The sequence below is a fragment of the Microcaecilia unicolor genome, chromosome 1 (assembly GCF_901765095.1).
Source record: "Microcaecilia unicolor chromosome 1, aMicUni1.1, whole genome shotgun sequence".
Lineage (NCBI taxonomy): Eukaryota > Metazoa > Chordata > Amphibia > Gymnophiona > Siphonopidae > Microcaecilia > Microcaecilia unicolor.
Genome location: NC_044031.1, coordinates 536,244,606 through 536,271,918, shown reverse-complemented (window position 1 = coordinate 536,271,918; position 27,313 = coordinate 536,244,606). Strand labels below are relative to the sequence as shown.

At 49.2% G+C, this 27,313-nt stretch overlaps 1 protein-coding gene across 1 annotated transcript in view; it reads left to right on the top strand.

Annotated features, from left to right (window-relative positions):
- Positions 1–27,313, top strand: part of C1H8orf88 (chromosome 1 C8orf88 homolog) — a 222,499-nt gene that overhangs the window by 131,289 nt on the left and 63,897 nt on the right. The window contains exon 4 of the mRNA XM_030190185.1: positions 6,111–6,195. Within this exon, the coding sequence (XP_030046045.1) occupies positions 6,111–6,195 (85 nt within the window). The remainder of the gene's footprint in view (positions 1–6,110; positions 6,196–27,313) is intronic.

Below are 27,313 nucleotides of genomic sequence, written 5' to 3'. Positions count from 1 at the left end.
CAGAGACTGGCCGACGTCCCTTGCCGGGGGGATAATATTTTTGGTGAGAAGGTCGAGCAGCTGGTGGACCAACTGCATCAGCGGGAAACCGCCCTCGACAAGCTCTCCCACCGGGCGCCTTCAGCATCCACCTCAGCAGGTGGACGTTTTTCCCGGGCCCGGCAGGCTGTACCCTATTCTTTTGCAAAGGGTAGGTACACCCAGCCGGCCCGAAGGCCTCGTCAGGCACAGGGAGAGCCCCAGCGCCTCGTTCTCGTCAACAGCGTGCGCCTAAGCAGCCCCCTGCGCCTCCACAGCAAAAGCCGGGGACGGGCTTTTGACTGGATCCACGGGAACATAGCCGCCCTCAAAGTGTCCGTACCGGACGATCTGCCGGTCGGAGGGAGGTTAAAATTCTTTCACCAAAGGTGGCCTCTCATAACCTCCGACCAGTGGGTTCTCCAAATAGTGCGGTGCGGATACGCCCTGAATTTGGCCTCCCTGCCACCAAATTGTCCTCCGGGAGCTCAATCCTTCAGCTCCCATCACAAGCAGGTACTTGCAGAGGAACTCTCCGCCCTTCTCAGCGCCAATGCGGTCGAGCCCGTACCACTCGGGCAGGAAGGGCAGGGATTCTATTCCAGGTACTTCCTTGTGGAAAAGAAAACAGGGGGGATGCGTCCCATCCTAGACCTGAGAGGCCTGAACAAATTCCTGGTCAAAGAAAAGTTCAGGATGCTTTCCTTGGGCACCCTTCTGCCAATGATTCAGAAAAACGATTGGCTATGTTCCCTGGATTTAAAGGACGCATACACTCACATCCCGATACTGCCAGCTCACAGACAGTATCTCAGATTCCGCCTGGGCGCACGGCACTTTCAGTATTGTGTGCTGCCCTTTGGGCTCGCCTCTGCCCCACGAGTGTTTACAAAGTGCCTCGTGGTGGTGGCGGCGTATCTATGCAAGCTGGGAGTGCACGTGTTCCCATATCTCGACGATTGGCTGGTCAAGAACACCTCGGAGGCAGGAGCCCTCCGGTCCATGCAGTGCACTATTCAACTACTGGAGCTGCTGGGGTTTGTGATAAATTACCCAAAGTCCCATCTCCAGCCAACACAGTCTCTGGAATTCATAGGAGCTCTGCTGAATACTCAGACGGCTCAGGCCTTCCTTCCCGAAGCGAGGGCCAACAATGTCTTGTCCCTGGCTTCGCAGACCAGAGCGTCTCAGCAGGTCACAGCTCGGCAGATGTTGAGACTTCTGGGTCATATGGCCTCCACAGTTCATGTGACTCCCATGGCTCGTCTTCACATGAGATCTGCTCAATGGACCCTAGCTTCCCAGTGGTTTCAAGCCACCGGGAATCTAGAAGATGTCATCCGCCTCTCCACCAGTTGCCGCACTTCACTGCTCTGGTGGACCATTCGGACCAATTTGACCCTGGGACGTCCATTCCAAATTCCGCAGCCCACGAAAGTGCTGACGACGGATGCATCTCGCCTGGGGTGGGGAGCTCATGTCGATGGGCTCCACACCCAGGGTCTGTGGTCCCTCCAGGAAAAGGATCTGCAGATCAACCTCCTGGAGCTCTGAGCGATCTGGAATGCACTGAGGGCTTTCAGAGATCGGCTGTCCTGCCAAATTATCCAAATTCGGACAGACAATCAGGTTGCAATGTATTACGTCAACAAGCAGAGGGGCACCGGATCTCGCCCCCTGTGTCAGGAAGTCGTCGGGATGTGGCGTTGGGCTTACCAGTTCGGCATGCTCCTCCAAGCCACATACCTGGCAGGCGTAAACAACAGTCTGGCCGACAGACTGAGCAGAGTCATGCAACCGCACGAGTGGTCGCTCCATTCCAGAGTGGTACGCAAGATCTTCCGAGAGTGGGGCACCCCCTCGGTGGACCTTTTCGCCTCTCAGACCAACCACAAGCTGCCTCTGTTCTGTTCCAGACTTCAGACACACGGCAGGCTAGCGTCGGATGCCTTTCTCCTTCATTGGGGGACCGGCCTCCTGTATGCTTATCCTCCTATACCTTTGGTGGGGAAGACCTTACTGAAGCTCAAGCAAGACCGCGGCACCATGATTCTGATAGCGCCCTTTTGGCCCCGTCAGATCTGGTTCCCTCTTCTTCTGGAGTTGTCCTCCGAAGAACCGTGGAGATTGGAGTGTTTTCCGACTCTCATTTCGCAGAACGACGGAGCGTTGCAGCACCCCAACCTTCAGTCTCTGGCTCTCACGGCCTGGATGTTGAGGGCGTAGACTTTGCTGCGTTGGGTCTGTCTGAGGGTGTCTCCCGTGTCTTGCTTGCCTCTAGGAAGGATTCCACTAAGAAGAGTTACTTTTTCAAGTGGAGGAGGTTTGTCGTTTGGTGTGAGAGCAAGGCCCTAGAACCTCGTTCTTGCCCTGCACAAAACCTGCTTGAATACCTTCTGCACTTATCGGAGTCTGGCCTCAAGACCAACTCCGTAAGGAATCACCTTAGTGCAATTAGTGCTTACCATTATCGTGTGGAAGGTAAAGCCATCTCTGGAGAGCCTTTAGTCGTTCGATTCATGAGAGGCTTGCTTTTGTCAAAGCCCCCTATCAAGCCTCCTGCAGTGTCATGGGATCTCAACGTCGTCCTCACCCAGCTGATGAAACCTCCTTTTGAGCCACTGAATACCTGCCATCTGAAGTACTTGACCTGGAAGGTCATTTTCTTGGTGGCAGTTACTTCAGCTCGTAGGGTCAGTGAGCTTCAGGCCCTGGTAGCTCATGCTCCATATACCAAATTTCATCACAACAGAGTAGTGCTCCGCACCCACCCAAAGTTCCTGCCAAAGGTGGTGTCGGAGTTCCATCTTAACCAGTCAATTGTCTTGCCAACATTCTTCCCCAGGCCCCATTCCCGCCCTGCTGAACGTCAGTTGCACACATTGGACTGCAAGAGAGCATTGGCCTTCTACTTGGAGCGGACACAGCCCCACAGACAGTCCGCCCAATTGTTTATTTCTTTCGACCCTAACAGGCTAGGGGTCGCTGTCGGGAAACGCACCATCTCCAATTGGCTAGCAGATTGCATTTCTTTCACTTACGCCCAGGCTGGGCTGGCTCTTGAGGGTCATGTCACGGCTCATAGTGTTAGAGCCATGGCAGCGTCAGTGGCCCACTTGAAGTCAGCCACTATTGAAGAGATTTGCAAGGCTGCGACGTAGTCATCTGTCCACACATTCACATCACATTACTGCCTCCAGCAGGATACCCGACGCGACAGTCGGTTCGGGCAGTCGGTGCTGCAGAATCTGTTTGGGGTGTAAATCCAACTCCACCCTCCAGGACCCGAATTTATTCTGGTCAGGCTGCACTCTCAGTTAGTTGTTCTTCGTAGGTCAATTTTCTGTTGTACCCTCGCCGTTGCGAGGTTCAATTGACCTGGGTTCTTGTTTTGAGTGAGCCTGAGAGCTAGGGATACCCCAGTCGTGAGAACATGCAGCCTGCTTGTCCTCGGAGAAAGTGAATGATACATACCTGTAGCAGGTGTTCTCTGAGGACAGCAGGCTGATTGTTCTCACCTACCCTCCCTCCTCCCCTTTGGAGTTGCGTTTTCATCTTTTGCTTATCATTCAACTGGCGGGAACGGTCACGCACGGGCGGGAAGACGGCCGCGCATGCGCGGTGGGCGTGCCCTGCGTGCGGACCGCCCGCGAAGCTTCTTCCGGTTGGTGGGGGCTGCCGCGGACGTCACCCAGTCGTGAGAACAATCAGCCTGCTGTCCTCGGAGAACACCTGCTACAGGTATGTATCATTCACTAATTCTAATTGCCCTCCACTGGCTGAGATGGATATGGTTCCTTCTTCTGGATCTTTCCTCCAGAGATTCATGGGGCCTGGAATGTTTTCCAACACTGATTAATCATGGTCAAGGATCCCTATTACCTCCTGTCCTTCAGTCCCTAGCCCTTGTGGCGGTAGTGGTAGATTCCTTTAGTTTACCTGATAGTGTGTTTCGGGTTCTGTTGGCTTCCAGATGAGTTTCCACAAGGAGGTTTTATAGTTTTAAATGGAACAGCTTTGCTATCTGGTTTGAGGGCAAGACCTAGATCCTTTTTCCTATCCTAAACATAATCTGCTTGAATATCTTCTACATCAATCAGAGTCAGGTCACCTTAGTGCAGTTGGCGCTTATCACCAAACAGAAGGTAAACCCATCTCTACTCAGCCTTTAGCGCTCATTTTATGTGGAGCTTGCTTCAATTGAAGCCTCTCATCAAGCCCCCTACAGTGTCACGGGATCTCAACGTCATTTTAACTGAGCTGATGAAAGCTCCTTTTGAGCCTCTAGGTAACTGTCACCTGAAGTACCTGACCTGGAAGGTCCAATTTTTGGTGGCAGATACTTTAGCCCACAGGGTCATTGAGCTCCAGACATCAGTAGCAGGTACACCTTATACAAACTTTTTCAACAATACATTGGTCCTCCACACTCGTTCTAGGTTCTTTCCTATGGTAGTATTGGAATTCCATCTGACCAAATCACATATTCTACCAGTATTTTTCCAAAATCTCATGCCCGAAAAGGTGAAAGTGCTGTGCACATTTTGGACTATAAGAGAGCCTTGGCCTTCTGTCTGGAGCTGACTAATGCCCATAGAAAGTCAATACACCTTTTTGTTGTATTTGACCCAAAAACAATGGGGGCTGTGATCGGCAAGCACACTCATAAGAACATAAGAATAGCGATACTGGGTCAGACCAATCGTCCATCTAGCCCAGTATCTTGTTTCCAACAGTGGCCAGTCCAGGTCACAAGTACCTGGCAGAAACCCAAATAGTATCAACATTACAATCTACCAATCCCAGGGTAAGCATTGGCTTCCCCATGTCTGTCTCAGTAGCAGACTATGGACTTTCCTTCAGGAACTTGTCCAAATCTTTTTTAAGCCCAGATATGCTAACCACTGTTACTACATCCTCCATTAAAGAGTTCCAGAGCTTAACTATTCGTTGAATGAAAAAATATTTCCTCTTATTTGTTTTAAAAGTGTTTCTATGTAACTTCATTGAATATCCCCTAGTCTTTGTACTTTTTGATGAGTAAAAAATTGATTCACTTCTCATTCTACACCACCTTAGACTGCATTTCCTTCATATGCTCAGACTGGGGTGACTCTGAAGCAGAACTTCCCAGACTGTGGATCGGGACCCCAAATGGTGTCACAAAAGCTGCTGTTGGGGTCAAAGCCTGAATTGGCTCTCCATAGATGCATAATTATTCTGTACCTCTTGGGGGGGGGGGGTTCACACAGTTTTATTGGCTATGATCATAGAGTCACAACCACAAAAAGATTAGGAAGCATTGCTGTAGAGGGTCATGTCACAGTTCCTAGTGTTAGAGTTATGCCTGCATTGGTAGCCCACTTGAAGTCAGTCTGCATAGAGGAAACTTGCATAGCTATAATATGGTCTTCAGTCTACATATTCACATCTCATCACTGTTTGAAACAGGAGTTCTGATGCAACAGTTGGCTTTGGCCAGATAGTTCTCCAGAATTTATATGGGATTTAGAATTCAACTCCCCTCCCCTAAGCCCATTCTGTTCAATGCTGCTTTCAAAAAAACTATTGTAATGATGGTTACTCTGTTCTTGAGCCTTACCTGTTGTAGAGCCATCAGTCTATTCCCTTTTTTGTTGAAGGCAGCCTGTAGTAGGGAGTCCCACAGATGAGGGTATTAATATATTGTTTGTCCTCGGAGAAAACAATTACTTACCCTCAGCATATGTTCTCCAGGGACAGCAGGATACATATTCTCACATACCCTCCCTGTTGAAGTTTACATTGTAGTATGTAGAAACTCCACTGGCTAGATCTTGTGCAACAGTGGCAGATGGGAAAGCATGCGCATGCACTGTGAACTTTCTCAAAAGTTTTTCTGAAGCTGGAAAGCTGTTCCTGTGTGGGGATGTTATTGCATGATGCCACCCACATGTGAGGATATGTTATATTACTGTTCTTGGAGAATACCTTCTAACTTTGTTTTACCCAAATTGTACCAGAGGTGGGATCTCTTAAAGTGCAATAAGTATTTATTTCCAAAAGACTGCTTTCAAAATTGTTAAAAAAATTTCTCTTGTTTCTCTGTTCAGTGTCATACAAATAAAAATGTGCAAGTTTTAGCAGAAACTGAAATTCCTAGCCAACCACCACAGCTTCAGTCCCATGACAGCAAAGGTAAATATCTGTAGTTTGATACTATATTATAAACTAAGAGTTTTGACGTAATAAATAGAATATGTTTATGTTTGTATCCTGAGAAGGAAAACTGGCTACATCGATTGTACAGCTGTCCAACTTTTCTTTTCTTTTCTTTTTTTATTTCTTTATAATTTTAAACAATTTCCAAAGCGATCTTTGTCAAGAAATATGCCAAAAGTTACAAAGAAATTAGCAATCAGGGAAAATTTCCCTTTTCAAAATTAACATTTATAGGCAGTAGTCCACAAAATGAGGGGAGACTGATAAACAAATGCTATAAAGAAGATAAGGATATTTAAAAAAAAAAGAAATTATACATAGTAAAGAGAAAAAAGGCGTTTAGAGATCCAACTTTTTATCTTCAATTTAAGTCCAGAGAATCGCTATAAGTCATTTAGGAATTCTTGCATCAATGAATGTTCGGAGTTGTGCTGGTTCAAAGAAATGAAATATTGTGTTTTCCATTTAAATTACACATTTACAGGGAAATCTTAACTGATATTTAGCACCCAAGGTCAAAACCTCTTGTCTCATAGATAGAAATCTTTTCCTTCAATCTTGTGTCGATCTAGAAACGTCTGGAAATATCTGAACTTTTTCTCCCAAGAAAAGAAGTGGAGTTGGCTGTCTCAAATAATCTTTTTTTTTTTTGAAAAAAATTTTTATTGTATGAAGACAGAGACAACCAGTTATAAACAAAAACCAACCATCCACATTTTTGTGATAAAACAGAGCAATAGTACATAAATGGTCTTCTCTTCACCAGTCTTGGCTTCATAACTTTTTATCGTTTACACCCCCCTCCCTCCCATCTCCCTACCCCCCCTCCCCCAAAGGTTGCTCCTGCCCCATTACATGCAGACCCCTTTAATTACTTGTTGCTAAGTCTGGTGGTAAAAGTATTTTCAGTGCTCTCCCCCAAATGTCTCTGTATTGGCGGTTCCTCCCTGAGGCAGAAAGTCTGAGCGATAAGCTTACCCAGTTGGCCATCTCAACCATACAGTTTTTCCATACATTTAGGTGTGGTGGCTCAGCATCTACCCACGCTTGCAGCACACACTTCTTAAGCAACATCATTGCCAATAACACAAACTTACAGTGGGCTGCCCCCAATTTTTGTTCTCGAAGTGATTCTCCACACCCCATTAATATAATCGAGTACTTCCACTCTACTGAGCGTTGCAAAACCTCTTCCACTAATCCCAACGCTCCGACCCATAACTTGTGAAGTGTTGGACATTCCATGAACGAGTGTAAAAATGTTCCTACATTTTTCTTGCACTTATTGCACTTGTCATCTTCCCACATTCCCAACTGTTTCCCCTTTACCTTAGTGTCAGGTTCTCAGGTTCAGAGCCCGCGGGGCCGGGCTCTGGAGCAAACGTGAGCCCTTGGGCTGCTGCCGAGGAGCGACAGCAGCAGGCAAAACCCACCAACCAACACTGGGTAAGCACACCGGCAGGGACTACAGGCACTGCCCAGCGAACCGGAACACATGGACTGGAATCCCCCGGACTGGAGGACACAGGACTGGAACACACACCAGACTGGAACACACACCAGACTGGAACACACACCGGATCGGAACACACTGGACTGGAGCACACTGGACTGGTCCGCACAGCTTCACCTGCGCTTAGCTACTAAGCCCCCCAGGAGTTGAGCTCCTGGGTTCGAGTAGCCGACAGGACTTACTGGATACCGGATGACATAGGGACCAGGACTGGAAACAGAAGTGCTCCTAACCCTAAACTGATCTACGTGCTCCCAAGCCCTAAACCAGCAGGAGTGTTCCTAACAGTATACTGACAAAAAGGACTTCCTAAGCCCTATACTAAACAGGAGCTCCTAAGCCCTGCTCAAGAAAGGGACTTCCTAAGCCCTAAACTAACAGAGCAGGGAACTAAACACAAAGCTAACACAGGTGCTACTAAGCACCAAGCTACAAGCAGAGCTCTACACTAATAAGCTAAACACAAAACTGACAAGCTACCTAAGCACTGCTCTAGCAAGCTAGATACAACTAACAAGGTGCTTCCTAAGCACTACTCTGGCAAGCAACCAGAAGAGCTCCTAGCACTAAAAGGGAAGACAGGGGAGCCACAAGGAAAAAGAAGGGAAGCTAACACATAAGCCAAAAGTGATTCTAAATCACCAAACACCAACAGCAAAGACTGCAATGCTCCCAATAGCACAAACACCAGAAGTACTTCTAACAGCAAACTCTGCAGTGTTCCTAACAACACCAAACCCTGAAGTACTTCTATCAGCAACAGAGCTTCCAAAGCCCTACACACAGCAATGCTTCCAAAACCAAGAGGGAACAGCAGGGGGACCAAACACACAAACACCAGTGCACACTGCACTAACACTAACCTGGACCTTAGCAAAAGCAAGCAGGGAAACTAGACACAGAGTCAGAAGTGCACACTGCACCACCCTACCTACAGCAAACACCACTGTTGCAAAGGCCCTGAAGGAAACAACACCACTTCCTTATCAAGGCCCTCCCTGATGATGTCACACTCCCTAGACCTAGGCAAAAGCACACTGACCCAGAGAGGCCCAACCCACACCAATGCAAAACCGTGAAACACTTGAAGCCAGTACACCCAAAGAGAGTTAGAGCAACTCAGGCAACACACACACAGCTGTAGTTAGGGTTACCATTTTGTGTCCTCTGAAAAAGAGGACACATGCCACGCCCCCGCCTGCACCCGCCACGCCCACTGCCACGCCCCTTTTGGATCGTAATTCCGCCCCCTTTCCCCTCCCCTCTTCACATAGTCCCCTCCCCCGCACCCCCCCATCACATACTCCCCTCCCCCTGTCACATGCTCCCCTCCCCTTCCTTACCATCTTCCCTGGTGGTCTAGTGACGTCTTCGGGGCAGGAAAGAGTCCCCTCTTTCCTGCCCGGAGCGCTGCCTGCCCTTGCCTACATCCTTCTCGGTCTCGGCTGAGGATTCAAAATGGCCGCCGAGAGTTGAAGCGGCCTCGCGAGACTTCAACTCTCGGTGGCCATTTTGAATCACCAGCAGAGACCGAGAAGGAGGATGGGCAAGGCAGAGCTCCGGGCAGGAAAGAGGGGGCTCTTTCCTGCCCCGAAAGACGTCACTAGACCACCAGGGAAGATGGTAAGGAAGGTGAGGGGAGACCCACGGCGCCGATGGATCGCGCAACTGCACGCACGCGCGCCCTCCCGCACGCACGTTTGTCCAGAAATCCGGACAAACGTGCATGCAGGCAAAACCCGCCGGACGCCCCGGACATGCCCTCAAAAAGAGGACATGTCCGGGGAAATCCGGACAAATGGTAACCCTAGCTGTAGTAAAGTAAAACAATTAACCCCATGCTGCTGGAAGCTGCCAGCACAGAGAGACAGAGCCAGCTCAGAAAGGAAAGAGAAAAGAAACAGAAGCCAGCTAAGAAGCTGACCCCCAGGAAAGAGGTAAGTTTGAGAGGGGTTCAGACCCCAATCATAACAGCACCTCCCCCTCAAGGCTCCCGTGTCCCCACGGGAGCTCCAGGTCTCAAAAGACAATTTAGGTCTCCATGGGTAGCTGTGATGAAATCTCCCAATGGGTTTCACAACATAAATCTGGGCGGCAGGGCAGGACGTGACAAGTACATCTGGAACTAGGAAACCAGAATGGCTTTGGCCGCCACGAGGCTCTTTAGAACGGCTGCTAGGCAGGATCAGAGCCTTGGATGCAACAAGCGGAGTTCTATTCAACAGGAACCATCTCCTGAAGGAGTCCACAACTTCCTTGACTTCCTGGCACTCCACTGTAGTGATGTTTGTTTAAGGACCAGAGTAACAGCAGCTATGAGATTGAATGTCTCATTCCGCTAACTTAGTGCCTGAAGCCCATTGAAAGTGGATTTATTTATCCCCAGAGAAGCGTTTTTGGGGCTTTCTATGAACTTTCATGAAACTTTATGTGAAACTGGAAACCGGGAGAACAGAGCGAATGGACACATGTAAAGGTTTCTTGTTTCTAATTTTGTGAAGTCTCCTTGAGAGGCGTGAAATCACGAACATTGACACAGCGTGTAATGATATTCAAGAAAGTAATGTGTGTATATAAATCCTATCTGTTATAGATTATCTATGTAGGCACTATAAGGTGTGAATGAGTATGAAAGATATAAGAGAATTTTGTTTGTGAGTGAAGGTTTTAAATACACGTGAGCAGGTTTTGTAGCACACGTGTTTAATAAAGATATTTTGTATTTAACAGACTGGAGCCATTTAGTGATTGATAATACGAGTGCTCCAGCAGCTCTATTGAGTCCCTAATTGTATAGTACTCCACTGTAGCAGCCAGAACTGGGCTAGAGCCCACACCCATCCTGGAATCTGAAGCCAGACAGGAACTCGAACTGGACTTCAGACTAGACCTTGCCCCTTGGCTGGAGCTGGAACTCAGAAGGAGTTCAACATCTTGGCAGAAATGGGAACTCGGAGTAGACTCAGCATCTTGCCTGAGACTGGAACTCGCTCCGGACTCAGCATCTTGGCTGGAACTGCAACTTGACCCAGACTCAGCCTCTTGACCGGGACTGCAACTTGACCCAGACTCAGCATCTTGCCTGGGACTGGAACTCCAGCTTGACCCGGACTCAGCCTCTTGCCTGGAACTGGAACTCCAACTTGGCCCGGACTCAGCATCTTGCCTGGGACTGGAACTCCAACTTGACCTGGACTCAGCATCTTGGCCGGGACGGCAACTCTCACTGGACTCAGCATCTTGGCCGGGACTGTAACTTGACCCGGACTCTGCATCTTGCCCGGGACTGTAACTCAATTCTGATTCGGCATCTCGGCTGAACTCTGCACCCGGTGCAGACTCAGCACTCATCGTGGACTCGTCATCTTGGCTGGGCTCTGCACTCGGTGTAGACTCAGCACTCATCGTGGACTCATTGTCTCGGCTGGACTCTGTACTCAGTGCAGATTCAGCACTCATCGTGGACTCAGTATCTCGGCTGGCCTCTACACTCAGTGCAGACTCAGCACTCATCATGGACTCATCACTCGGTGTAGACTCAGCATCCCGGCTGGGACTGCAACTCGATCCAGACTCAGCATCTTGACTGGAACTACAACTCGATCCAGCCTCAGCATCTTGACTGGAACTACAACTCGATCCAGACTCAGCATCTTGACTGCCAATGCTGCAACTCACTCCAGACTCAGCATCTTGACTGGAACTACAACTCGATCCAGACTCAGCATCTTGACTGGAACTGCAACTCGATCTAGACTCAGCATCTTGACTGGAACTACAACTCAATCCAGACTCCGCATCTTGACTGGAACTACCACTCGATCCAGACTCAGCATCTTGACTGGAACTGCAACTCTATCCAGACTCAGCATCTTGACTGGAACTCCAACTCGATCCAGACTCAGCATCTTGACTGGAACTGCAACTCGATCCAGACTCCGCATCTTGACTGGAACTACCACTCGATCCAGACTCCGCATCTTGACTGGAACTCCAACTCGATCCAGACTCAGCATCTTGACTGGAACTGCAACTCGATCCAGACTCAGCATCTTGACTGGAACTCCAACTCGATCCAGACTCAGCATCTTGACTGGAACTGCAACTCGATCCAGACTCAGCATCTTGACTGGAACTGCAACTCTCAGCATCTTGACTGGAACTACAACTCGATCCAGACTCAGCATCTTGACTGGAACTGCAACTCACTCCAGACTCAACATCTTGACTGGAACTACAACTCGATCCAGACTCAGCATCTTGACTGGAACTGCAACTCGATCCAGACTCAGCATCTTGACTGGAACTGCAACTCGATCCAGACTCCGCATCTTGACTGGAACTGCAACTCGATCCAGACTCAGCATCTTGACTGGAACTCCCACTCGATCCAGACTCAGCATCTTGACTGGAACTACAACTCTCAGCATCTTGACTGGAACTACAACTCGATCCAGACTCCGCATCTTGACTGGAACTACAACTCGATCCAGACTCCGCATCTTGACTGGAACTGCAACTCGATCCAGACTCCGCATCTTGACCGGGACTGCAACTTGACCCGGACTCGGCATCTTGCCTGGGACTGGAACTCCAACTTGACCCGGACTCAGCCTCTTGACCGGGACTGCAACTTGACCCGGACTCGGCATCTTGCCTGGGACTGGAACTCCAACTTGACCCGGACTCAGCATCTTGACCGGGACGGCAACTCTCACCGGACTCAGCATCTTGGCCGGGATTGTAACTTGACCCGGACTCAGCATCTTGCCCGGGACTGTAACTCAATTCTGGTTCGGCATCTCGGCTAAACTCTGCACTCGGTGTAGACTCAGCACTCATCGTGGACTCATTATCTTGGCTGGGCTCTGCACTCGGTGTAAACTCAGCACTCATCGTGGACTCATTGTCTCGGCTGGACTCTGTACTCAGCGTAGACTCAGCATCTCGGCTGGCACTGGAACTCGCTCCGGACTCAGCATCTTGGCCGGAACTGCAACTTGACCCGGACTCAGCCTCTTGACCGGGACTGCAACTCGATCCAGACTCAGCATCTTGGCAGGCAAAGCCCTTCAGGCTGGACTCAGAAGTTTGGCGGGAAAAATCAGGAAGCCACCTTCTTTCAGCTTGGGCTTCAGGAGTATCCAGCAGGGCTGGATCCGAGAGAAGCTGGAAGCGATAAAAGAAGAGCTTGGTAGCAGGGTCAATAGCAGAAACTGGGTTCTCTTCGAACCCAAGCCAGGAGACACGCCTTTTCTCTGCTGCAGCTTCAGGAGTATTCTTCAAGGCTGGATCAGACAAAAGTGCAACCCGGTAATCCTGGAGTGTCAGAAACGGATCCAGATCAAAAATGGGGTTGGAACTGGGGTCCAAACTTGTACTAGGAGGCTTGGTTTGAAGCGCCACTTGAACTGGACTCCGAGGCTTGCGTGTTGGCGCCATCTGGACTGGCACCGGAGGCTCGGTGAGAAGCCCCTCTCGGACTGGAATCGGAGGCTCAGCCAGCAGCGTCCCACGGACTGCACTCTGAAGCTTGAGTGGAAGCGCCACTTGAACTGGCATCGGAGACTCGGTCAGAAGCGTCCCTCGGACTGGACTCTGAAGCTTGGCTGGACGTGCTGCTCGGACTGGATTCAGAGGCTTGTCTGGGCGCGCTGCTTGAACGGGACTGGACCCCTGCTGGGCCCAGAGCGTGGTATTCCCAAGACGTCTCCTCTCAGCGACAGCTTCAGGAGTATCCCACAAAGCTGGATTCAAGACAAGGCTGCGGCAATACTCAGCGAGCGTGATAAAAGGGTCCATATCTGAAACTGGGTTTTCAGCAATTCCAAGCCACCGGACACGTTTTCTCTCAGTTGCCGCTTCAGGGGTCTTCTTCAAAACAGAATGAGACAACAGTTTATTCCGATACTGACGAAGAGTCATAGAAGGATCAAGAACAACGATGGAGCTGGACCCCAGCTGGGTCAGCTGGGCGGGGGTTCTTGCCGGGCTCATGGCCTTTGCAATCTGTCAGGTTCTCAGGTTCAGAGCCCGCGGGGCCGGGCTCTGGAGCAAACGTGAGCCCTTGGGCTGCTGCCGAGGAGCGACAGCAGCAGGCAAAACCCACCAACCAACACTGGGTAAGCACACCGGCAGGGACTACAGGCACTGCCCAGCGAACCGGAACACATGGACTGGAATCCCCCGGACTGGAGGACACAGGACTGGAACACACACCAGACTGGAACACACACCAGACTGGAACACACACCGGATCGGAACACACTGGACTGGAGCACACTGGACTGGTCCGCACAGCTTCACCTGCGCTTAGCTACTAAGCCCCCCAGGAGTTGAGCTCCTGGGTTCGAGTAGCCGACAGGACTTACTGGATACCGGATGACATAGGGACCAGGACTGGAAACAGAAGTGCTCCTAACCCTAAACTGATCTACGTGCTCCCAAGCCCTAAACCAGCAGGAGTGTTCCTAACAGTATACTGACAAAAAGGACTTCCTAAGCCCTATACTAAACAGGAGCTCCTAAGCCCTGCTCAAGAAAGGGACTTCCTAAGCCCTAAACTAACAGAGCAGGGAACTAAACACAAAGCTAACACAGGTGCTACTAAGCACCAAGCTACAAGCAGAGCTCTACACTAATAAGCTAAACACAAAACTGACAAGCTACCTAAGCACTGCTCTAGCAAGCTAGATACAACTAACAAGGTGCTTCCTAAGCACTACTCTGGCAAGCAACCAGAAGAGCTCCTAGCACTAAAAGGGAAGACAGGGGAGCCACAAGGAAAAAGAAGGGAAGCTAACACATAAGCCAAAAGTGATTCTAAATCACCAAACACCAACAGCAAAGACTGCAATGCTCCCAATAGCACAAACACCAGAAGTACTTCTAACAGCAAACTCTGCAGTGTTCCTAACAACACCAAACCCTGAAGTACTTCTATCAGCAACAGAGCTTCCAAAGCCCTACACACAGCAATGCTTCCAAAACCAAGAGGGAACAGCAGGGGGACCAAACACACAAACACCAGTGCACACTGCACTAACACTAACCTGGACCTTAGCAAAAGCAAGCAGGGAAACTAGACACAGAGTCAGAAGTGCACACTGCACCACCCTACCTACAGCAAACACCACTGTTGCAAAGGCCCTGAAGGAAACAACACCACTTCCTTATCAAGGCCCTCCCTGATGATGTCACACTCCCTAGACCTAGGCAAAAGCACACTGACCCAGAGAGGCCCAACCCACACCAATGCAAAACCGTGAAACACTTGAAGCCAGTACACCCAAAGAGAGTTAGAGCAACTCAAGCAACACACACACAGCTGTAGTAAAGTAAAACAATTAACCCCATGCTGCTGGAAGCTGCCAGCACAGAGAGACAGAGCCAGCTCAGAAAGGAAAGAGAAAAGAAACAGAAGCCAGCTAAGAAGCTGACCCCCAGGAAAGAGGTAAGTTTGAGAGGGGTTCAGAACCCAATCATAACACTTAGTAGTGTGGACCCTGTTAAGAATTCGATATTGTATATCCTGCAGCGCTGCATTTGGAGTAAGCTTGCCCAAATTTCGAAATATCGCACCCAAGCGCTCTACTGTAACTTCTTCTACTACATCCCTACTCCACTCCTCTGCTAAGTGCACCATATGGGGCGCTTTCTGATGTTCCCTCATCACCTGGTACCACCCTGCCATTTTATTACATAGAGGCGTCATCCGCATAAATGTATAGTCTAGTTGTGTAAAGCGGGCGAGGCTTTTACTCCTTCGTTCCATGCTTAAAATATAATCTCGTGCTTGCAAATATGCAAAAAATTGGGAACGAGGGATCTGCAGTTCGTGTCTGACCATGTCAAAGGCTGGGAAGACATCGTCTCCATCCTTCCTAAATTGTCCTATGAATCTGCACCCCTTATCCCGCCAACTCTGAAACACTGAGCTTCCCATCCCTGCCGGGAAAGCCATATTTCCCACCAGCGGCAAAAAGGGACTGGTTCCCCTCATCGCTCCTCCTTGTCCTCTCCACCATCTCCATGCCAGCTGCAATGCTGCCACATACGGGTTGTCCACTGTCTTTTTTGCACCCTGTACTACCCATGATTCTAATACTGTAAAGGGGTCATTTAAACCACACCAGCTCTCCCAGAATCCCGGGAGGGCATAAAATCCCTGTCCTGTGATCAGCTCATGGATCCAGCATAATAGGGCTGCCACATTGTACCTTCTCAGGTCTGGTAGTCTGAGGCCCCCCTGTCCTCTATCCCTCGTCAACTTTACAAAAGATATTCTGGGGCGTTTCGCATGCCAAATGAAAGTGCTTATGACGCTTCTGTATTGTTTATCCTCCGGGGTTCTCACCCACAGTGGAAGCATCTGCAATGGATATATTAACTTAGGCACCATTACCATCTTAACCAGGGCTATTCTTCCCATAAAATTTAGTGGTAGATCTTTCCAGCAATGACACAAACGTTTTACTTCTTCCAACTTATTTATCACGTTTTGTTTGTAAGCCCATGACTGGTCCGCACTAAGGTAAACCCCTAAGTACTTAATGCCCCTTTGTGCCCACTTCAATGGAAAGTTCTGTGAGTTTGCAATCGCACTCGGAGTGTTAACCTGCAGGGCCTCAGACTTTTCAAAATTTATGCTGAGGCCCGCAAATTCCCCAAATGATTGAATAATACCCATCACCACGGGCAGCGTGCGGGTTGTTTCATCCAGCAAGAGCAACATATCATCTGCAAACAAATTGATTCTGTGCTCCTCTCCTCCCACTTTGATTCCTTTCAGACTGATGTCCTGTCGTATCCTAGCCGCTAGGGGCTCTAGTGTCAGTATAAATAGGAGGGGTGACAGCGGGCACCCCTGCCTAGTACCGCCCCCCAGGGAAAATGCTTCAGTCAAGGAGTCATTAATTATAATCTGTGCCGTTGGTCCATTGTACAAAGCTTGGACCCATTCAAGGAACTCCCCCCGGATACCGAACCGTTTCATTATCCAGAACATATATTGCCACACCACTTTATCAAATGCTTTTTCCGCATCTAAGCTGGTCACTATAGCGTCCCCTGCTATCCCTCTCCTCTCCATCAAAATGCGACACACTTTTAGGATGTTTGCCGATACAAAGTGGCCCTGGACAAATCCCACCTGGTTAGGATGCACCAGGCAGGGTATCACCCCTCCCAGTCGGTCTGCTAGTATTGCTGCCAATATTTTAACATCTTGGTTTAGCAGGGAGATAGGTCTGTACGAACCCACCAATTCGTCATCCCTTCCTGGTTTGGGGATTACTACAATGTGTGCATGATTAAGTACCGTTCCCAAAGTCCCTGTCTCCCTGGCTTCCTCACACATAGAAACAAAGGGCGCCACTATTACATCCTGAAGGATTTTATAGTATTCCACCCCCAACCCGTCTGGGCCTGGCGCCTTTGCCAGTTTCAATCGTTTGATGACCTTTTGAACCTCCTTCCCTTGTATTGGCGCATTCAACGTGTACAATTGCTCCATCGTTAGGGAGGGAAGCTCAACTCCTGCAAGGAATTCCTCACACTTGTCCTCTGAAAAAGGGGCCTCCTTGTATAAGGACGAGTAATAGTTCACAAACTCCCTTTGTATGTCTCTGGTCAGTATGTTAACTTTCCCGTCTCCCATTCTAATTTTACTGATAAATTTTCGAGTTGTCCTGGGCTTCACCAAGGATGCCAACAGTTTGCCAGTTTTGTTACCCCACTGATGCAATTTGTATTTATAAAGCTTAATGTTATAAGTCGAACTTTCATCCAGGATCTCTTGCATTTCTTTCCTGCACTGCCCATATGCTGTTTTATTAGCCTCAGAGGGAAGCCCAATAAGGGCCCTACGAGCATCCCTCAGCTTCACTGTAAGGGCATCTATTTTTTGTCTGTGGCTCTTGTTCTGCGAGGCGACATAAGCTATGATTTTCCCTCGCAGTACAGCCTTTGCAGCCTCCCAGAATATTCTCGAGCTCACTGAGTTCCCGTCATTCTCCTCTATATAATCCATCCAGCACTTCCTCAGATAAATTTGAAAAGCCCTACTTTGATATAATGCTGGGTTCATCCTCCATCTTGCCAGACCCTCTCTATTTCCCCAATTCAATTCCACCCACACCAGGGCATGATCAGACACATCCGGCACCCCAATCCCTGTTCGCAAAGCAGCCATACTCACTGAATGGGTGACCAGTAGATAATCCAGTCTCGAATGCACTCCATGGGGATGAGAAAAAAAAGTATAATCAGCCTCCTCCAAATGCTGATGACGCCATATATCTACAAGCTCTAACTCCCGCATTACTAGGTTCACTCCCTTGTCATCATGGTCTCTTCCCACTTTTCTGGGGGGTTTGCAGTCAATCGAAGGATCACTGATAATATTAAAATCTCCCCCAACAATTAAATAATAGGTGTCAAACACAACTAATTTGGCTATCAGTGTTGTAAAAAATTTGTGAGAGTAGACATTAGGTGCGTAGACATTGCACAGCACCACCTTTTTACCCTGCAGCAGCCCCGCCACTATGAGAAATCTCCCTTCTGGGTCTTGATATAGCTTATGCATGTCAAAAGTTAGTGTTTTCCTAATCAATATGGCTACTCCTCGCTGCCTCCCATTGTATGAAGCAAAAAACACTTCTCCAACCCAATCCCTCTTTAGTTTGAGGTGTTCTAATCTGCTTAAGTGGGTTTCCTGTATCATAGCTATGTCAGCCCTCTGCCGCTTGAGCGCCTGCAATATTTTAGTCCGCTTCACCGGGGAATGCACTCCATCGACATTCAGCGTTACTATCTTAAGACTAGCCATAAGCCACATCAAACAGCCAAATAAGGCAATCTGATTTTTTTATTGCCTCCTGAAAGTCTCCCAGCTGGACTCCCAGGATCTCTTTCCTCTCTCTCGGTCTCTGGAACCGCATACTTTGTGATTCCGGGGTTTGCCACGTGTACCTCTGTGTATGCTCCTCCAATAGGGGCGATTGCAACCTTTGTTTCCCCTGCCCATCCCTTCCCTCCCCTGCCCTATTCCTACCCTCCTCTTCGCTTATTCCCCTAATCAACCCCATTTCCTTCCCCGCACCCTTTCAATCCACAACACACACTCCTTCCTTAAACACCACCAACTTTCCCGGCTCCCTCTTCCCCTCCCACTTCTCTCCTACCCACCTCCCCCCAATTCCCATATACATTCCTTGCTTCAACACAAGATAATGAACTCTTGATTAACAGCTAACATGAACTTGTCCTTAACTTATAACAGCAAAAGAAAAAGAGGGGGGGGGGGGGATTTTTCAACAAGAATCACCTGACACTATGCAGGTCTATTAATCTACTATCGGCCTATTAGCAGGCCAAATCACTAGATGCAATAATTCACATGGGCCAACATATTCACGGATCATAACTTCTCCAAGCCAGATCCGCTTCCCCCTCTGGGTCTTGGATATCTTTGCTTCCACTGGCAAGATGATATCCTGCCCGGCCAGCCACCTCCCTTATTCAAGTCACTGCGTGCAATAAATCTCAGTCACATGCAACCATTCTCAATATACTACACCAGCCTGGTCCTCAAGGGCTTGCATCTGCTGCTTCAATTCAAATAGGTCCCGAGGGTTTCCAGCCCTGCTGATTTTGATATAAGTGTACACCATGTCTCTTGCAAATCAGGGTAGCAGGATCCTTCCTCCATTCTGCTGCCAGACTCCAGAGGTCAAAAGCCATCCTCTCGGTCCCGGCAAGGCCACTGGCAACTTGCCACTGTCCACTTAATTCAAACATCGCAATAGAGGGGATCAGAGGGTTGTGAGTCTTGTCTCACGAGCTTGGCGTTAATCCCCCCTGACATCTTCAGTGATTGAATTTGACTCCAGACTAGAAGCAATGAGGAACAAAAACCAGTAAGAAAACAATTTCCCCATAGAGTCCGAAGCGAGGTTTCAGTTCTTTGAACAACCCAATATTGAAAATAAAAGAAAAGTTTAGAGGGCTCTGCTCCATGAGAAGCTTAAATTCTCCCCTGGTCGAATTTAAAGGAGATCAGCTCTCACTGGAGAGAATTCATCCTCCCGTACTAGAGTCCAACCTCCACCAGCTGAATCATAAATAGTTGTCTGTGTTTCCTACTGTGCAATTTCCCATTGATAAATTGATATTTGCAGAGAGCTGTTTCACAGTGTCGTGTTATGTCCTTGAATAAGGTGATTCTTCTCTATTTCAGTTTAAATGTGTAAAATGCTGTTTGCCAGGTTAATTTCCATATTACACTCCAAGCTTCTCAATTCCTTGTATAATCTTGGTAAACAATCGTGAGCTGAAGATTCTGCTCCAACTGGTAAGACCCTGGCTCCAATCTCACGCCTGCAACCTGTCCACAAAAGAGCCCAGTTCCTTGGGATCAGTAAAGAACAGTGCTTTATTATCCTGCAGGACCCTCACTTTAGCTGGGAACAGCAGTGCAAATTTAACTCCCTTATCAAATAGTCTCTTGCACTGCTGTCCCATTTTCCGGCGCTGCTCTGAAAACACGGCGGAGTAATCTTGAAAAAGAAGTAACTTCTTCCCCTCATATTCCACCACTTTCTTCCTTCTGTAAGCTTGCATCAAATTTTCTTTGTCCGCGTAATTAAGAATCTTAATAATTACTGGCCGTGGACGCGCATCTCCCTCTCTCACTGGCCCGATTCTATGAGCTCTCTCGATCTTCAGGGGTAGGCCCGATGTTTCTATGCCCAATTGCTCAGGGAGCCAGCTTTCCACCAGCTTCCACAAATCTTTATCTTTCACAGACTCTGGCACTCCAAGAATTCTCACATTATTTCTCCTGCTTCTATTTTCTTGATCATCTACTTACTGTAGCAGGCGCGTGCATTGTTGTTCAAGCGCTTGTATTCTAGCGTCTGCGGCCTCTGACCTGTCTTCCTGCCTCGATATCCTTTCCTCCGCTTGCTGTATCCTGGCGCTTTGCCGCTCTACCGCTTCCCGAATCTGCTCCACAGACGTCTGGAATTTGGAAAGCTTTTCCTCCAGGATCGCCGTGACCTGGGTTATCAATTCCTGCATGCCCACTGCAGGCTGATTCACCACCCCTGCGGACTCTTTTGCCGCCGCCATCTTAAGTCGCACGTCCTGCACTCGATTCTTTTTACTGTACCGGCTTTTCGCGGGCATTCCAGTTACTCACCGCTGTAATCAGCTTCGCTCCCGGATCAAGTGGAAGCGCAAGTGTTTATATTATACCTCCGATCAGGTGGGTAGTTTTGGAGAGTTTTTTGCGGGCTAATTTCGCGATTTATAGGGAGTCAGGCTCAGAGCCGGTGCTCGGGACGTCCGTTCAGCGGCGCTGCATCACGTGACCCCCTCAAATAGAGTCTTAATAGGGCCTCTTTATCTTGCAAAAAAAACAAAAGAAACCAAAAAGGTAGACCTAAAGTGAGGTCTCAAGAAGCGCTGAGATATCCAAGTTCTCTGAGGAAACATTCAAAGTCGGTAAAGTTTTTATTCTGGCTTCTCGATTAGGAAGGAAATATAATTTTTGAACTGGAAGAAGTCCATTATCAGGATATTTAAGAACCTCTTTTAAAAATCTTTGAAACGAGAGGGATCCAAGATGGCCGCGCTCTGTTAAGACTCTGTGACTTGCTCTCCTCCGGATTTTAATAATGCCTAAGCGTAGAGGGAGATTAGCGGTCAGAGCCTTCCCGCCACCTCCCTCCTTACCTGGTCCCATGGATCGTTTTGTGCGACCACAGGGAGTTGGTCAAAACGGCGGAACGCCTCCGGTAGGGAATGCCGGTGAAAGAGAGAATTCGGCTTCCCCCGGCTTTGACATCACTTTGAGCCCCGCTGCATGCACTCCTCCTCCCCAACCGATTGGCGCTAGTTCCTTCCTATCAGAATCGACAGGGTCGCCCCAAGTGGGAATCACGGACCCAGAAGAGCGTCGGTCGGAGGTTCCTCTTACAGCTGAGGAAGGAATGGAGAGCAGTTTGCCCATGGAAACGCCACGGAATGAGGGGAGAGAAGCTGAAGGAGAAAGCGAGATTCTTGGGCAACGCTCTGAAAGGTATGAACTTCCAGCAGAGTTAGTAGTCAAACCAAAGGAAGTGACACTAAATGCATTATGGGACTTAGTGTCAACCCTGGGGCAAACTTTTATAAAACAGATTAATGAAGTTATACCGAGAGTAAAGTCCTTGGAAATGGACTTAAAAAAAAAAGAGGAAGAAACTAAGGTTTTGAACGACAAAATTGAAAAAATGGATCAAAGAATTGTGAAGTTTGAAACAATACAACCAACTATGATAAAAGATTTGACAAATCTCAGGCAGAAAATGGAGACGTTTGATAACTATACTAAAAGTCATAACCTGAGATTCGTTAACTTTTTCCTAGAGTGTTAAATGTTGCTCCTCTTGATATGCTGAAATGTTATTTACGTGATGTTTTGAATATACCTGACCAGAATCTGCCACCGTTCTCACAAGTATATTACATACCAGGGAAGGACTCTAATCCAGTGACTGATAATCCTATAGATAGATGTTTCTCTTTTGCTTGAGACTTCTGACACTGAGTTGGCAACTGCAGCTACTTTGGTCGCGACCGTTGCACTATTGCCTGACAAAAATTGGATCTTCTGTTTGTTTTTTCGAAATATGGATAAACCTTTTTTAGGTTTTAAGATTTTACTTTTTCCAGATGTCTCCAAGGAGACAAGGCAAAGGAGGAAACAATTTTTGATCCTTAAGCCTGAAATTCTGCACTTGGGGGGGGTACCTTCTTTTTAAGATACCCCTGCAAGTGCATAGTAAGACTTAGGGAAAAGAAATATGTATTTACAGAACCTGCCCATATATCGGCGCTTATAGCCTCAGCGAAAATGGAAAAGCGTTAAGGATAAATAAGATATCAACTCCACTTAACAGAATTGCTATTAAGGTTTTCCTTTTTTCTATTCTCTCCATGTTTCTCTGAAGTTTTGGATCTCACTTTATGGACTTGAGTGTTAATTTTTCCTAAAGTATGTATTATAAATTTGTTTATTGTTACTTTTAAGTAACTTCCTAGGTAATATACACTTTTCCACACAAGATGTTTCTTGTATAATTCACTAAATGAATAATAATTAAAAAAAAATCTTTGAAACAAGTCTCTCGGGGAGATATATTTCACACAAGGAAAATTTAATATTCTCAAATTTAATAGTCTAGCCCTGTTTTCCAGGTTCTCTGTTTTATGATTAACCATTTCAGCGTTCTGAATCAATTTACATTCTGTTTCTTTAACTTGGGATAACGATATATCATATTTCTTCAAATTTGCTTCTTGAAGAACCATCTGAGATTGTAAAGAGTCTATCTTTGAGACATTCAACATTGTATTGTAAATAAAAGTTAAACGGACCTTGTGCAGGGATTCCATAGCTGACCACAGAGATTCAAGCGTTACCTTAGATGGTTTAACCAACGGTTGTAGGGCTAACTCAGGATTAGGTTGTGTTTCACCTTCTAGTGACACAGCAGAACTTAACTCTGAAATGATCTTATTTTGCCCGTTTTCCGCTGGAGTAGGCAAAAGGTTCTGGGTATTGGGAGATTCTCCCTCCTGAGGTGACGCCATAGCTTGGGAGGACTTCTCCTTCTCTCGTATCGCCTCGACTTCTGATGGCGAAACGAGCAAGCCTCCCAGCTTGCCCTCCGCCTTCAGAACCTGTTTTACTGGGCTTTGTGAGCTAAGTGAAACTTCACTTTCCAAGCCGGGACTCCTCTCTGAACCGGACAGCGGAACGCCCGTTGATATAGTTGGCGTCGCATATGCTGTAATCGGGACCTGTCTAAGAGTAGGGTCCACAGAGGGTAAGGAGTAACCTCCTCTCGTTTTTCCTTTTCTCTTAGGCATTATGGTAAAGGAAACAAGTTGTTTAGGAATAGGTTCTCCGAAGCTCAGCATAATGCGTCTGGACTCGACGCCATCTTGGTCAGTCCCCAGCAGCCCAACTTTTCTGACAGAGAAATACAGTATATGATGGCAGTTAAAGAATAGAGAGTAATATTCAGCTCGCAATAGTAGGCGACTAATAAGCCATTTCCAGCCGCAGGTTGACTTAACCTTAGATATTCCATACTGGGGCATGTGCTGCTTCCAGCATTGAATATCTGGCTATGTGCACTGACCCAGAAGTTAATCGAGCACTGGCCGTGTGTCTGGTTAACTTGGCACATGAAGGTAGGACAGCGTTTTTGCTATACTAACTGTATAATGGACTGAATATTGTTGCTAACCGGCTAAGTTGCCATTCGGTCATAACTCTGTCCCTGGACCACCCCTAACTGGTTAGGGGATGGCTGGTTAGCGGGGATATTCAACTACCTGGTTAAGTGCCGCTGAATATCTGGGATTGGCTTGTTCAGTGGGGTTTAACTGGGCAGGAACCTCTTCTGCTTGATAAAACCGTTATGAATATTGATCCTTACATGGTTTAGCATATAGGGGTATGTTTACTGAGGCGCATTAGCGTTTTTAACTCGCCTTTAAAGTTAAGGCGCGTTAAATGCTAATGCGCCAGTACATCCCTATAGGTGCGTTAGTGTTTGACACGCGTTAGCGTTTAACGTGCGTTAAAAACGCTAACGTGCCTATAGCGCACCTTTGGAAACACAGGCGATAGTGTTAGATTTGATAAAATACAATTGGAACTGCAGAGTAAAAATCAGTTTTCTGCTTCTTCCCTACTGACATTTTAAGATTATTCATGGGGAAGCCCTGGAATATATGCTCCAACTTATAGATCTACCTGCCCGCAATGCGCTCCCGACTGCAAGGACCTACCTCAATCTCCATTTTCCCAGCTGCAGGAATGTTAGATACAAGACCCTATTTGCTTCGTCATTCCCCTACATCTGCCCAAAATTCTGGAACGTTCTGCCAAGACAGCTGAAAGAACTGACTGACCATCAACTGTTCAAAAAGTCATTAAAAACATTCTTCTCCGAGGACAAGCAGGCTGCTTGTTCTTACGACTGGGGTTGACGTCCACGGCAGCCCCCACCAACCGGAACAAAACTTCGCGGGCAGTCCCGCACGCAGGGCACGCCCACCGCGCATGCGTGGCCGTCTTCCCGCCCGTGCGTGACCGTTCCTGCTCAGTCTTTTTTTTTCCGCGCTGGAGAGAGCCGCGTTCGTCTCTCTCTCTGTCAGCCCCGGAAACCGGATCGCGCTTTCGCCGCAAATTTTCTTTAATTTTCTTTCGTTGATTCGTTGTTTTTTCCCTTTGGTTTGAAAAAACAAACAAACAAACTTTGTTTTTCCCTCGTCTCTTAGCGGGGCGTCGCGTTGCGGCCTTGTGGCCGCACGGTCGATTTGTTTTCGAGGTGTGATTTTTACCGCCACCATCGACGGCTTTGACTTTGCCGACGCGATTTTTCCGTCGATGTCCTCGAAGGTCCCGAGTGGATTTAAGAAGTGTGGTCGGTGCGGCCGGCATATCTCGCAGACCGACACTCACGCTTGGTGCCTCCAGTGCCTCGGGCCGGAGCACGATACCAAGTCGTGTACTTTGTGTCTCGGTCTCCGGAAACGGACACAGGTAGCGAGGCAAGTTCTTCGGGACCGTCTTTTTGGAACTTGCGCCGGCCCCTCGACGTCGACTTCGACGGCATCGGTATCAACGGCCGGTTCTTCGGTACCGGTATCGATGTCCACGAAATCGGCACCGACGGCATCGACCCCAGGAGCACAGGTCCCGTCGGCCCACCGGTCCTCCGGTGAAGGCAGGGGTGAGAGGCCGCGTGGGCAATCGGCCCCGGTCACTCCCTCTACCCAGGGCCCTCGGGACCGAACCCTGTCGGACCCGATCCCTCGATGCCGAGGGGGATCGACTTCCTCCTCGTCTGTCCCACCGAGCGCCGATGACGGGCACCGCAAAAAGGCGAAGAAGCACCATCATCGGTCGCCCACAACGCATCCGACTCCCGGCGCCAGGGAGGAGTCGACGCCGAGGAAGCGGCAGCGTCGAGAGGAGAGGTCCTCCTCTGTAGTAGAGGTACCGCCGCGGCAGGGTGCCAGCACTTCGGTGCAGTCTCCTGGACCCAAACAGCTTCCGGCACCGACACCTCTACTGGCCCCCTCGCCTTTCCCAACAGCGGGCCTGGATGAGTGCCTCCGAGCCATCCTTCCGGGGATCCTGGAAGGGCTGATGCGCCAGACTGTGCCGGCGCCGGGGGTGCTTGCGCCCTCGGCGCCGTTGATGGTGGCACCGGCGTGCTCTAGCCCGGTGCCGAGGCCTTCGACGCCGACGCCGCTTGCGGCGCCGGTCTCGACCGCCACGCAGGTGGAGTTCCCGTCGATGGAGGGAGCTTCATCCCCGCCGGCGCGGGAGTCCACCACTCGAAGACGACACCGAGGCCTCGGTGCCTCGACGTCGAGCCGGGCCCGGTTGAGGACTGAGCTGCATGAGCTCATGTCTGACACAGAGGAAGAGGCCTCGTGGGGGGAGGAGGAGGACCCCAGATATTTCTCCTCAGAGGAGTCTGTGGGCCTTCCCTCCGACCCCACTCCTTCAACAGAGAGGAAACTCTCCCCACCTGAGAGCCTCTCCTTTGCCTCCTTCGTCAGGGACATGTCTATTTGCATTCCCTTTCCTGTGGTATCTGTGGATGAGCCGAGGGCTGAGATGCTCGAGGTCCTCGACTATCCATCACCACCTAGAGAGTCCTCCACGGTGCCGTTGCACAATGTCCTCAAAGAGACACTGCTTCGGAACTGGCTGAGACCATTATCTAATCCCACCATCCCCAAGAAAGCAGAGTCCCAATACAGAATCCACTCGGACCCAGAGTTAATGCGGCCCCAATTGCCTCATGACTCGGCGGTCGTGGACTCTGCTCTCAAGAGGGCACGGAGTTCGAGGGATACCGCCTCGGCACCCCCGGGGCGGGCGTCTCGCACTCTGGACTCGTTTGGGAGGAAGGCCTACCAATCTTCCATGCTCGTGACCCGCATCCAGTCTTACCAGCTCTACACGAGCATCCACATGCGGAATAATGTGAAGCAACTGGCGGACCTGGTCGACAAGCTCCCTCCGGAGCAGTCCAGGCCCTTTCAGGAGGTGGTCAGGCAGCTGAAGGCGTGCAGAAAGTTCCTGTCCAGGGGTATCTATGACACCTGTGACGTGGCATCTCGTGCTGCGGCCCAAGGTATAGTGATGCGCAGGCTCTCATGGCTGCGTGCCTCTGACCTGGACAACCGCACCCAGCAGAGACTGGCCGACATCCCTTGCCGGGGGGATAATATTTTTTGTGAGAAGGTCGAGCAGCTGGTGGACCAACTGCATCAGTGGGAAACCGCCCTCGACAAGCTCTCCCACCGGGCGCCTTCAGCATCCACCTCAGCAGGTGGACGTTTTTCCCGGGCCCGGCAGGCTGCGCCCTACGCCTTTAACAAGCGTAGGTACACCCAGCCGGCCCGAAGGCCTCGTCAGGCACAGGGACAGCCCCAGCGCGCTCGTTCTCGTCAACAGCGTGCGCCTAAGCAGCCCCCTGCGCCTCCACAGCAAAAGCC